This window comes from Rhipicephalus sanguineus, chromosome 11, assembly GCF_013339695.2.
Source record: "Rhipicephalus sanguineus isolate Rsan-2018 chromosome 11, BIME_Rsan_1.4, whole genome shotgun sequence".
Taxonomy (NCBI): domain Eukaryota; kingdom Metazoa; phylum Arthropoda; class Arachnida; order Ixodida; family Ixodidae; genus Rhipicephalus; species Rhipicephalus sanguineus.
Window position 1 is genome coordinate 13,324,839 of NC_051186.1, and position 14,183 is coordinate 13,339,021.

The following is a 14,183-nucleotide window of genomic DNA, read 5'->3' on the forward strand; positions in this document are numbered from 1 at the left end:
TCAAATTTTCGCAGTACTTGTTCGCTGTGAACATGCCGTCGATTCTCACAAGAGGTCCGAGACCGTCTTTTGTGATCATGCCCCAGACACTTAAAGTTGACCGCGTACCATGACGCCACCGCCGAATCTGTAACTCATAATAGCTTTCCTTCAAAAGCTTCATCTATTATAATAATTACAACAATAATCATAATGGGTCTTTGAGGTCCTAAAGCCAGGATATGGTTATGAGGGGCGCCGTAGTGGAGGTCTCCAGAAATTTTGACTATTTGCAGGTTCGGCTTGCCGGGCCCTACATGGGACTGTGCCGGGTGCGTGACCCAGTCGCATGCTGCAGGACCAAATAGAGTTATTTTTCTTCCTTCCTATCTGGCGTTTTTAATGTGCACCTAAACTTAAGTACACGGGCCACTAGCATATCGCCTCCATTCAAACCCGGTCGGGATTCAATCCCGTGACCTCCGTGTCAGCAGTCGAGCACCATAGACACTTGACCACCGTGTCGGGTCGCATGAAATGTTCCATGACGTTTTTTTTGAAACTCACTTACAGATATCACCTGATTTATTCACCACGAAGCCTTCCACCGAGCTTTGCACTTAATCAAGCATTCTTTATTTGTCTCCCTGATTATAGAACAGTATTGTTCCAATAAGTATGATCACCTGATATCAGTGGCTAAGAGTAACATTTTCGCCAGAACGTAGTGCGGTCGATTTCACCGTATGAAACCGCCGAGAACCTGGCATGCCAGATAAAATGCAACCGCCGTCGACTGTAAGCAGGTGACCAGTGATGAAGGAGGCGTCGTCTGAGGCCAGGAATGCGATAGCACGGGCCACGTCATCCACAGTTCCAATCCTGCCGAGAGGCATCTCGGAACCCACCTCCAATACCCTCTGTAAGCAAAGAAAGATTTGTATTTTCCCCTGATTATGTAAATAAACAAATTGTTCACTCTTGTAAAACTAGTACACAAAACAGCAACCATCATCAAAGTACTCATCACATCCATCAGCTAATTTGAGTTGACGACTGAACCAGGACCTTTCCCGAATCTATCACCATCTTGCACGTTCACATTGCACCTAGCACTTGCAAACATTGTCGTTTCCTCTGACGAAAGAACGCTCTGGCTAAGGCTCCTGGCTAAGTTTGCCACCTGATGGTATCCACACTGGCACTTTAAGAGAATATCGGTTATTACAGCGAAATCTATATCGCTAGGGCCCCGCGTATTTTTCCTGTGAGAAGAGAAATACTCCCCGAAACCAAATGAAGAAACGAAATTTTCATGGTGGGCCTGGATTCGAATGCAGGCCCCACGCTCACCCATGGCGCAACACACCAGTTTTCTAAGTAGTATTTTCCCAATAGGCACATCATCATAATCGACTATGTGTAAAGCGTCTCATCCTACTCTGGTCAACGTTGATACCGCGAAATTTCTTTAGTTGAGCGAATTCACAGAATACAAAAATCCAGGCAGGAGGTTCAGTCTAAGATCGATATACATCATGAACGTAACAGACCCTTTCTACAAAATTCTCCCTTGCTCATTTCGTCTGGACGTCGGCTTATGTCACTGAGAAACGCGTAGTTCAAAAACTGGAGGCCAAGAAGCATATTCATGCCAAATGGTATGCCATGTTGATTTTGTCCTGGTAATGCTACAGGAGGAGCGTAGGCAGAAATTTTTTTCAGTGGGGGCTGGGGAGTATGGTTCAACCATACTTGCGTGCGTTTGTATGTGTGCGTGCATATATACGCAAGCGAAATTGATAATTTGACCCCCCCCCCCCGCTTGCTATGTTCCTGGGCTGCAGGTAACCACGCTTCTTAGCGAAATAATGTTGCAAGAGTTTGACGCCCTTGTGCCGCAATAAAACGGGCGTTGTGTTTAGGATTGCCGTATAAAAAGCAGTATGTTCAGTGCAGTTAGCATACTTTTTTTAAATTTATTTATTTATATATTTATTTATTTATTTATTTATTTATTTAGTTATTTCAACATACTGCAGCCCCGCAGGGCTATCGCAGGAGTGGGCAAATACGTACATAGAAGAGCATAGCAAGGGCGCTATACATCAACGGTTAGTAATATACAATAAGAAGTCATCGAGTGATAAAGATCGAACGTAACCAGGCAAATCATTCCACAATTCAATAGAATGAACAAAAATATATTTAAACGCCACCGTACGATGGATAAAAGTAGACACAGTTCAACTCATGGTAATTTGGGGTAGTTGTTGGTCTAGCGGGTGCGATGTATTTGCTGAGTCGAGAGAACCGTGGGGAATTAATTAAGGCGTAAAGAAACTTCAAACATTCAACGTGACGACGGGAAGAGAGACCAGTGAGCTGTAAGATAGGAAGATGGGAACTAGGTGAAAAATACCTGTCAAAGCGACGATAAATGAAGCGTACAGCTTTCTTCTGAACAGATTCTACTTTATTGATATCCGACATCTTGTGTGGGTTCCACGCAACAGACCCATATTCCAATATTGGACGAACCAGTGTTTTATAAGTGAGGAGTCGTATGCTGAGACATGCTGAACTTAAAGTGCGTTGCAGGTAGCCTAACTTTCTAAGCGCACAGTTGCACATGAGTTCGATGTGATGAGACCAAGATAAATCCTGAGTGAAAAGGAGACCTAGATATTTGTATTGTGAAACATTTCCGAGAGGGCAACCATTAAACGAATAGATAAATGGAGGGGGGGAGGGAGAACGCTTGGTAAATGGATACCGTTTTTCGGAAGTTGCTTTGGTATGATATAAGGCATGATACATATCATACCATATGGGTACGTCGTTTATAAAGGATTCCTCGAGGCATGTCTCAAAGAAAATCCTATCTCAACACTCAATGAGTGCATGCGCAGTTGCTTCATTACGGTTTCTCGGCTTACCGCACAACGGACTGCCTGAGCTACGCGCCCATATATGCAGAAATGAATTTGTCTGAACCATGTGAATGCGTCGTACCGGTGGTGTGAACTAGTGTTAGGAAATCCACAGTTTCGTCAGACTGGCGAATTTTATAATGCGGCACCAATACACTGGAAAACTAGACGACGTGTGAAGCCGACTATGTGCTTCCGATTTGTGTTTCAGGACAGTGATATCTTGGCGACAAGCCTCCGTCGTTGAGCTGCAGCACGCATCACGTGCAGCTACACGTTTTCCCTGCTTTCGCGCGCGCATGTGAGCACGCTTTTTTCTTCTCGGCAACTAGCGTTGCCCTGAACCTCGGTGGGCTCATGTGCCAGACATCACAGAACTGCTTGACCAGCCAAGAACGACACAATTTCCGAAATTAGCGCCATCAAGCGCCAACTGACTGAGCACACCACGAGGCTCAAAATTTTAGAATCCGACAGGCAGCGCGCGCTGCTTCGTACGGCGCCACCGCGTCAGAATAATGGCCAACGCACGTGATCTAGTCATCTGGCAATTGAACTGCGTCAGCTTCCGCAAAAGGAAGGCAGTCTTTCTTACAACACCTACTTAGCTCTGCTATGGAAAAACAGTCAGTAATCCTCCTCCAGGAAACGCTTACCGATGTTGTCGCTCTTCGTGACTATCGCATAGAAGTTTATTTTTCGGAGGGTAGAAGGGGAGTAACGACACTCGTCTCGTAGAATCTTGCCTATTTACGTCATGACGTTATGCCGGACACAAAGGTTGAACACATCACGATCGAGCTCATCCCAAACAATCAACTCAAACAATCTGTTTTTATTCTAAATGTGTACAGCTCGCCAGCCGAGAGAAGACAGACGTTTCACGCTCTCTTCCAGAAAGTTTGCGAAATTGCAGGCGATCGTCCGCTCACAATTGCAGGTTACTTTAACGCACACCACCAAGATAACGCACACCACCAGGATACGGCCAAGGGTAACGCCCTCGCAGCACAGATCGCAGCTTGTGGCCTCATCTTAGTCACCGATCCGAAATGCCCCACCAGAATTGGAAACTCAGCCAGCAGGGATACCACGCCAGACCTGATCATAGTTAGAAATGCGGAGGAAGTCATATGGACCAATTTACAGGGAAATATCAGCAGTGTTTACTACATTCGAAGCCTCGCGAAAAGAGTCTCGTCACCGCCGCTCAAACAATTTAAAGTCACGAACTGGGACCTCTCTAGGAATATCAGAAAGCAAGATGAGGCTAAATCCAGCTCGTTGGAGGAATTAGCCTGGTGTGCGACCGATGGCGGCGCTGCGAACGGCGCCTGTATGACGTCAGAGCGGGGATTCGCGCGCTTTCGTCTGCTACGTAGGCTCAGCGCCGTGTTGAAACCACCGTTGTGGTAAATGTCAACAAAAAAGCAGTTCAGTCGGTTATCTTGCGTATGTTGGCTACTGACGCTGTTCGAACAACCGTGGGACTGCTTTTAACGCTCATTTAGAACTACGGCTCTTTGTTTCTTAGAACTGCGGCTGCTTGTCTCCGCGGCGAATGCCGCGCAATGGTGAAGAACTGCTCTGTGCGTCAGTGTACTTCGTCCGCTCGTGAAAAAAGCGTTAGCTTTCACGAATACTCACAGGACCCGAAGCTGAAGAAGGAGTTGATCGTCAAGCTCAGAATGGGAATGCGCCCCACGCTTTCATCGACCGTGTGCAGCAAGAACTTCGCGAACAGTGGCTTCTGCTACCCACCGTACGCGCCACTTTTAGGTAAGCTTCCGACCGTGTTTAAGCGCCTCGCCAATACTTAAGCCCTTTATTGCACGCAGGCTATAAGCATAGGCGACTTACAGCAGGTGCGATGCCGTCCCACAACCTGCCGCGAAGGCCCCTAGACAAGGAGCCGACGACGCGGCCTCTGAATCGCCTCGCACGTAAGCGCGCTTCGTGAGCTGAGCTAAGCGGCGCAGGATATCTGAGACTACGGCTGCATTTGGATGGTGTACATACGCATTTTACTTATAAAGGCAAGAGCGCGCCTAGCGGACTGCTTATCATAAAGTCATAAGCGAAACCTGTTGCCGCTGTTTAATGCACGTTCTCTAAAAGTTTTCACCTGAGGCAGTGCAGACACTTTTTTAAAAGCTGCGTGGCGTGAAACTGGACCCAGCTTGCCTTTGTCACGTTAATCTCTGTGGCCCTGTGCGTGGTAATCAGCGATTAACTATTTGTTATATTCTAATACCCATGCGACGGCCCTGTGCGGCATTAATATGAACTACGACGTAATATCGTTCGCACCAACATTACGGGACAAACTGCGATCATGGGCATCAGCAGGGGGGTGTGCAACAAGTCGCCACTGCGCACTTGTTTGCAGGACGAGAGCTGCGATGGTGATGCGATCTACTTTGACGGCCTCGACCGCGCATTCAACAACGTGGCCTGCGTCGTACACCGCCTCGCCCTCGATGAGGCACCGCGACCTCTCACAAGCTTTATCTACGTACTTGTAGATCCTAGAGAACGGCACGCTTACTGAAATATCGAAAGAAACACCTAAACTAATGAGTATCGTACGGCGGAAACAAGATAACGAGCGAGAACACTCACACATAGTTTCACTTTCTTACCAGCAATGTGGTCGGTGGTATCGGCGAACTCGTCGGCCATCCGGGGGATTTCTTGGCCCCCTCGATTGGGCCGCAACCAAACAAGTTCAAGATTACACTCGAAAACATTTGTTGCATGCGTTAGTTGACCGTCGCGAGGCTGTTCGTTCGACAAAGTTCCCGCCTGAAGCAGACGATCCGCATACAGGAGCAGCGGCTGCTGCAGCACGGTTGAGAGCGGAGTCCCCGCTCTAACGTCACACGCGAGAGGGCGCCACTCCAAGAACTCGAGGACAATTATTCACTGGCCTCAAAGAAGACGCTGGTGCTTCCACAAAAGAAGTGGAGACGGACAGGAAAGTCAAGCGCATAGATAGTAGATTAGCACGCCTGTTAGAAGCTAAAAACGCGCTACAGGCTCAATGGAAAACCGAAAAATTACACGGACGCTTATGCAAAAGGATCGCTGAAAGTAATAGACAAATAGATGAGCATAGCGAAAGGCGCATCAATAGGACGAAGTATGCAATGCTGTCGACGGGCAAGTGAGGAGCGGGGCGAAATGGAAGGTCCTCAAGCATCTACTTGGGGACAAACAATTTAAAGCCAATCAGCAGCTCACAATCGACAGATTTATTCACGGCTTAAAAACTCTTGCATGACCGAGACACACATTACAGACGAGCTGGCTTCGAGATATCTTTGTATCGAACGCGGGTCACAAAAGGACTACTCCCCTGCGACACATGAAAACGGGACGGACCCTCTGAGCTCTCCCTTCACGTGTGCGGAGGTGCGAGAGGTACTATACGAACTGAATGGCAGATCAGCACCGGGTCTGATGGGATCACTAACAAACTTCTAAATAATTTGGATGACGCGGACATCGAAGTTTTGACGAATAAAACCAACGAGGTATGGGACACCGGCGAGGTACCACACGAATCGCACATCGCCAACGTAATCCTTATCCCGAAGCCGGGGAAACCCTTGGAGCTTGGCTCACTGCGGGCCGATTTCACTTACTTCGTGTGTAGGGAAGGTCGCTGAGCACGTCATCCTAATAGGGTCACTCAATTTGCAGAAGAAAGGAATCTTTTTTCAATTAAGCAAATTAGATTCCGGCCATCCATGTCCACACAACACGTAATGCTGCATCTAACACACATCATTGACAAGGCCTCCAGAGACACCAGAGCAGGTCTGGCACTCGACCTGGAAAAGGGCTCCGACAAGGTAAAACACTCTCACATACTTGATTCAATTGAAGTAGCAGCTCTAAAAGAACATTTATACAAGTACTTAAGCTCCTTTCTTAAAGGGACACTAAGGGCAAATAACAATTTATGTCATAGTGAAAGCTCAATGCATGACAACTTCTAAAACGGCAATATTATCAACAGCACTGCCCTACTTACCGAGAAATTAAGCTAAATGTATCACATGATGAGCGCCACGAGTGGGTCATTTTCGAAGTGATCCCGATGACGTATGAGAGTCTGCCTACATGAAATCACTAATAATCAAACTAGTTGCAATAAAGAAAGAACCTTCCGTGCATCAAAAGACGTGATAAAATGCTGTTTGTTCGTTTCCGTTTGATTCATGGAAGAAAGAAGCTTTGTGGCGTTGCCATGGGGGAACGGCGCGCGTGGTTCAAAGGTTCCGTTTTCGCCGAACTGCGCTTCGCCCGGCGCCCTGCTTCGCTCACGCGGTCGCGTCTCAGTGGTAGTTTCGGGATCGCGTACTGCCGCGTGTGTTTTGTTCGCTCGTGAAAGTCGCTCTGACAGAAAGTTCGACAAAATGCCACATGCAACGACGCCGGCACTACGAGCCCTCAGCAGCATACCGCGTTCATCCGGGCTCAAGTCGCTGAATTGGAGCCCAGCGCGTTGCGAGCCAACGTCTCGTTGTCAAGTTCTCCGTCCAGATCCACTGCGGCGATTGCGGCAAGCTTCGATATATATATATATATATATATATATATATATATATATATATATATATATATATATATATATATATATATATATATATATATTATATATATATATATATATGACGCTATGAATAAGACACGTCCAGTGGCACAGACGCCATACTTTTATTCCATTCACGCGCACTTCTTCCTCGTTCCCTTCTACCAGCCATCCGTGCAGGCCTGCTTACGTCACAAGATTCCCCCTTCCCCCGGAAGAATGCGCGAGTTACGAACCGCAAAGCATAAACAAGCACTCTTAGAAGCAAAAAATGTCGAAATGCGCAGTAGTTCCATGTCACAGTGAAGTTCCGTTAACTCGCACAAAAGAGTTCACAGAAGAGGGCAGCAGTCCGGTGATATGTAGGAGAGCTCTGGTGGGCGAGGCTGGCTGTTACGTTCAGGAAAGCATAAGCACGCCCTAGGCGTGAAAAGTGATGACACAGCTTGCATTCTTATGTGGAATGATGTTGGAAGGCCTTGTAGGATCGGCAGCTCGGACTTCGTACTCGTCGCATTCTTTGTCGTGAGTGGTACACCCACCGGCCTTCCATATTGCTTGCTCGTTGATCGAGGCTGATTGGAAGGTTTATCCGATCCTGCCGAGTACAAGGGGTGATTTCGCTTCTTTCTTGTCGTTTTCTTTTGTGTTGTCGTAGTTGTCGTGATCGCAAGTGCGGTGTTACGCTCTGATGCAAAAGGCGCCTTCGGCGACGTTCTTTTATGCGAAGATATCTTTCATTTTGACTTTTGTCTGCGGGTAAGAGAGCTTGTTTTCCAATGTCCTTCTTTAATCCTGATTTGTGTTTTCCATGAAGATGTCCTTCGTCGTTGTCCTTGTTCGAGAATCTGTTGTCTCTTATGTCGATTGACTTACATGTGCTGGTCTTGCTGATGCTGCTCTGTAAATTGCTGATGTGGTGCCCCTTTCTGAACATGACTTTGATTTGCTTCACAAGTTGATTTAGTGCCCCGTTGGTAGTTGGTGCATGGTGCTTTGTTGTGTTGCTTGTCCGGCAGTGAAGGTTTGGTCAGTTGTGAATGTGTGTTGCTTTGCGGAGCTATTGAGCTGAGAACATCCGACGAAAAGCGCTGCTCTGGACAGTCGTGGTGTGGTCTGGCTTCGTGCAGGTTCACCAGCTTGTTGACAGTGAGTGGAAGCATCTTTTGAGGTGTGTCGTCAGGTTTATCGGTAATACTGACGTGAGGTGATGTCATACTTGATTGTGGGCCATGCATGCGACACGAGATGACAAGTGCATCTGGGTCTTCAGTAATGATAAACCGCTCACCGAAGCTATTTGTCTGAAAGGCGCTTGTGTCATCAGAAGTCGCACCTGCGCTTTTGTTTTCATCGTGGGAACAGGTGCTGCTTGGTGAATCCACATCGCTTCGACATTCCGGTGGTTGAGCGCTGGAAGTTACCGCAGCAGACATGGCTTGACCACATTCCCAATCTTTGTCTCTTTGCGGACTAGCAGAAATAAGCTCTTCTGTAGCATTGGAGTGAAGAGAAAGGTCGTGGCTTGGTCGATTACTTTCCGGACTCATCCGCTTCTCCTTTCTAACCGCAGCGTGCTTGTGAGGCGGGGCAGTAAACGTTATGAGAAACCGAAGAGCCAAGTGGCCGAAAACAAGAAGGCAGGCCACGTATGCGAGGTGAGGAAACACGTGCATCGGGTAGGTCAGTATTCAGTAACACCTCGAGTGCTATAAAGTTGTGACGACTGAGAAAGGGCCGATTTCTCTGCACATGGGACACCTGGAAAGCTGGGTCTTTCAGGTAAAGGACCTGGATGTCTTTCAGTGAACGAATACTTTAACTTGTCTCTTGGAAATTCTGAAGTCAGGCTCGTCGTCGTTTGACCATGATGGTAGCTACGAAGGAAACGCTTGTTACTGCGATGACAAAGTTGAAATATCCCGAGTTGATGGATAATAGGCGAGTCTTCATGGTATCCTTTAAAACGAATGATCATTTCTTCTTTGATTTTTTTTCCAAGATTCCTCGTTTTGATAGATGTGTGTGAGGTAAAATTTGAAAGCCTCACCGGTGACGTAGTCGTTAAAGTTGGCGAACATGTCCCGTTCTGACCATGATGCCGCGGTAGCGTGGCGTTCGAAGAGGTCGAACCAGTCCTCTACGGGTCCATCGTCCGCTGATTCGGCGTACTGTGGGATGTCAAGGTCTGTTGATGATGCCGTCATGATGCTGGTCGTTGTGTTCAGCTAGGATGTGCTTCGATGGTCCGTGTATGGTCAGAGCGTCTTGATATACAGCCGCCCATGAGCAAGCCCGAGCTCTCGTCAACCGGGCAGTGGACGGTCTGCCCTCCTTTCGCAGCGTGCGCGAATTCCTACTCACCTATCATGAAATTACTTTACATTACCGCAATTCCCGCATGATCTACCCAACAGCCCATAAATCGCTGTCCCAGGCTGAGCAAATCGTTTGGCGCCGACTCCAAACGGGCACTTTAATATCCCCTTCATCAATTCCCAAATTCATCAGGGTGACGCCTTACCCTATTGTCGTCTCTGCTCGAGTCCGCGAGCCGACATTATTCACTTGTATCGCCATTGTCCAAACAAGCCAAATCCCCCCTTTGAAGGGGCTGAGAGACAGGAGCGATGGGAGGCTGCTTTGCGCAGCTCACGACCGGACGACCAACTCCGGATAGTGTGCTGGGCCATGGGTGTCGCCGAAGCGCAAGGACTTTCGGCCACTTAAAGCGGCCCGAGGGCCCATCGGCTACCTTTTCTCTGGACCCATCCCCATCCCCCCCCTCACCTTACCCATTTCATGGCGTCAATAAAGTTGTATCCTCCTCCTCCTTTGGTGGTGAAATTAAGTACATCAGAGTTCTCAGAATATAATTGATCATTTCATGCCGATTCATTGTTTCACTTTACTGTCCAATTAAGTGTTGTATGTATTATTCAGTTATCTGTAATGATTCGCTCCATATTGTAAAATGGGACACGGCCCTCGTCAAACTGTACCGCAGCGTTCAGTCATGACTCCTCTGCTACAGTTGAACAGAGAGGCTAATATAATCAATGGTACACGCCTACCATGTGGCACGCGCAGTTTATGTGTATCTTAACTAACCCGTGCTCTCGCCATCTAGTCGTATAGCGATTCATATTCATACCTGTTTCTTGTCATCGACATTCTTGATATGTCCAAACACCATCTTCGTGTCAGTTATGGCTGGACTAGAATAAAAACAGAAGTGTCACCACGAATTACCACAAAGCTCTCTAAGCTCACGCGTATCAGCACAGCTGCTGCAGTTAATGTTTAAAAACGCGTGTCAGCGCAAGCCACAGATGTTGCAATGGAAGCGGTAATTGTGCGCTATTATTGTGCGAAAGGCAAGTACCTACAGGTTCATTAAGGGATTGGAGTAATATACCACTGCTAATGAAGGAAGGCTTGGTATAAAAGAAGTAACACTAAACGTAACTGTGTCAGTGCCAGGAATGTGATTTATTTAGTCATGTCAACGGCACACTCTCGCAGAAGTCGTGCTTATGGCGATACAGACACCCATACACGTATTTCACGAGCAGACTGCTCTCTGTACCACTCTTGTATGATCTTTTACCGAGAAGAAAGGCTGCAGTATAATTGGTTAACTATGTAATGCTAAGCGGCTACCCTTCAATATATTTGCTTGATCTCTTAGGCGATCGCCGAAAAACACCCGCCAGTTTCGCCAATGTAGCAACGACGGCGTGTAAGGGCGATCTCAACTGATAACATTGTGGCTGCAATCTACAATTCTTTTTTATTGCAGGGCAAGCTGTTATGCGCTTACTACAGCACCCAATTTTGGTGGTGACGATGTGTGTTGCCGCGGCCGCTGTATGAAGTAGCTATCACGCACGTTGAGGAAATAAAAACCAGGGTTTGAGCATTATTCTAACCAAGACATTATCTGTGGTAGTGGAGTACTCTAGCGCAGAGTCACGGCAGTACTCGAAGCTTGTTCCTATACAGGCGTCATGTCGGGCAAGGAGCCACGTTAGCACCTAATTGTCTGGCGGAAGCGGAGACACACATTAAACCATTTTGCACTAAGGGGGTTTCGACGTGTCTACAACTAACACCGTGAAACCCTAGCAAAAAGGTATCTTCACGAATTATTATTACTTCTGGATAGACATTTAGGACTTAGTTGCAGGATGTGTGATCGGAAGTGGTTAACGATTCAGGTGTCACCTCTCATTCGTGTGGTTAACAGCTTCGCTGGTCTTCTACGTTCACAGGATGTTCCGAGTATTTTATTCGCTGCGACAGCGTGAAAACCGGCAATGATTTGTCCTTTGTATTGCACGGTTACTCGTCTAAAAAATCGCCATGTACCACTGCGCCAGACTTTGCATCATATTTTACAGCGAAAGCTGTTATGAGATCATTTCACCGGCCGTTTTTTGCGCCGTAGTTGTCCGCCGCCGCCGCCGCCGCCGCCGCCGGTGTCCGTAACCAGTATCGCTCGAAATAAGAAAAAAAAACTAAATAAGAAAAAAATTCCAGGATGGAACGAGGTTCGAACCTGGGTCCTCTGCGTGGGAGCCCAGTATTCAACCTCTGAGCCATACCGGTGGTTGAAACTGCTTTGCTAAAAGGTCCTATACAGGCTTCATGTCGGGAAGGAACCACATTAGCATACGCAATATAGCGTGGTAGAAGAGTAAAATAAGCACCAAGCGTAGCACAACGCGAATTCTGTAACCAGGCGTCACACAATGCGAATTGCGCAACGAGCAGGTTGTTGAATGCTTCCAACCCATTACAAAGGACCCTGCCATAATTCTTCATCATCAGGCACAGCATCAACAAAGTGCGCATAATGCCTTACATGGGTTTAGCAGATACCAACGCTCTCCGTAGAATGACAAAAAATGGCAGAGTGCCTGCTGGCCTACTTCTCAAAAATTACAATTATTTATAGCGTAGTGGGTTCCTCGCAAGTGCACTTGGATTGGTTGCCAAGGAAGCCCATAAGCGCATGATACACTTCCTCTGGGTCTCAGTAAAATTACAATGATTTATAGCGTAGTGGGTCCCTCGCAAGGGCACTTGTATTGGTTGCCAAGGAAGCCCATAAGCGTATGATCCATTTCCTCGGGGTCTCAGTAAAGTTCTTCGCTCCCCCCACCCGTCTCTTTCCCACGTCAACGTATGTTATACAGCATGACGGGAGAGGGAAATAGCGACCGGGCGTCACCCAATGCAAATTACATAACTGGTGGGCCGTTTAAAGATTCCAACCCATTACAAAGGGCTGAGCCATAATTCTTCATCGTCATCAGTCGTCGCGTGAACAAAGTGCACATAATGCCTTACAGACGTGTAGCTGGTGCCTCGCTTCTCCGCAGAATGACGAATAATGGCTTAGTAGGTGCTTCCAAACTTCACAAAAATTGTTATTTATGGCGTAGTGGGTACCTTTCTAGTGTACTTGTATTGTAGCCCCAAGAGAGCTTAACGGGCTCTAGAAACGCCGCTCTTCCAGCTTTCGCTGTGACTGTGCTGCGGTTTTAGCGCAGGCCTGGCGTTTTTTTGCAAATTCACGAGACTATTTTCGTCATGATCAGGCGCATTATCGTTGGTGACTACTCAGAATAATAAAATGACAGCATCGCGAGAAAGGCCGAACATTGACAACGATAGCAGTCCATTAGAGAACTGTGCAAGTTTAGATTCATATTGTTTTGAATTTTATATATAGGCGAGAACATTCGATATTACTAGATATTAGAGAGCAATGATTCTCTCACGCGCCCACCCAAAAAGAAGAAATCACACGTGATGCCTGCTAGCAGCGGATTAGATGCTAAACTTAGTGAAGATCCTTCCATTGACAAGGAAAGCACCACCTTAAAATTATTTTTGACGATATATATCCAAATCATGCCAAAAATTTGTCTTACCAGATATTAAACGGCTTACTACAAAGGCATTTACAGGGGATAAATACAACAAATATTATAGCCACCGATGCCTCACAATACGAAGAAAATTCTGACATTGGTATTTTCTCTGAGACATTCAACTGGTCATTCTCATTAAGACTTCCTGATTTCTCATCAGTGTTTTCAGCGGAATTTCTAGCGGCGATTACGCCTTTACGAAAGCTGAGCCCATCAACCTCAAGAGTGGCCATAGTTACAGATTCGTTATCTTTGTGTTCAGCACTCGCGGCACATAGTGATTCTCAATTATCACGCACTTTTCATTTTCTTCTTCCCTCCCACGCAACTTTAATCAGATTAATCTGAGTACTAGGCCACAAAGGGATAAAAATGAAACGAAATGGCGGACACTCTGGCGAAAGCTGCTCTCAGTGGTCCGAAGCTATCGATTATCCCCACATCAGCACTCATAATTCGTGACAGATTTATAAGGCGTGCCATAATTCAAGATTCTGGTAAAACATTATTCACTCATCTAAACGAATATCGACACCTCTTGTTCCCTTGGCGTACGAATTTCTGTTTAACAGGAAAAGATGAAGTTATTTTTACTAAATTGCAATGTCGCGTTCCAAAAACTTTTATATGCATAGATCTGGTCTGGCTCCTTCCCCTCTTTGCTCGTTTTGTAACCAGGACGAAACAATTGAACATTATTTCTTATCATGTAACCGCTTCAATTTACCC

At 46.8% G+C, this 14,183-nt stretch overlaps 1 protein-coding gene across 1 annotated transcript in view; it reads right to left on the bottom strand.

Moving 5' to 3' along the window:
* Positions 1 to 631: 631 nt before the first annotated feature.
* The window catches only part of LOC119374873 (uncharacterized oxidoreductase TM_0325-like), a 58,236-nt gene continuing 44,684 nt past the window's right edge, over positions 632 to 14,183 (bottom strand). Inside the window, exons 5-6 of the mRNA XM_037645074.2 lie at positions 10,667 to 10,730; positions 632 to 899 (exon numbers count right to left, since the gene is read on the bottom strand). Coding sequence (XP_037501002.1) covers positions 672 to 899; positions 10,667 to 10,730 — 292 coding nt within the window. The 3' untranslated portion in view covers positions 632 to 671. The remainder of the gene's footprint in view (positions 900 to 10,666; positions 10,731 to 14,183) is intronic.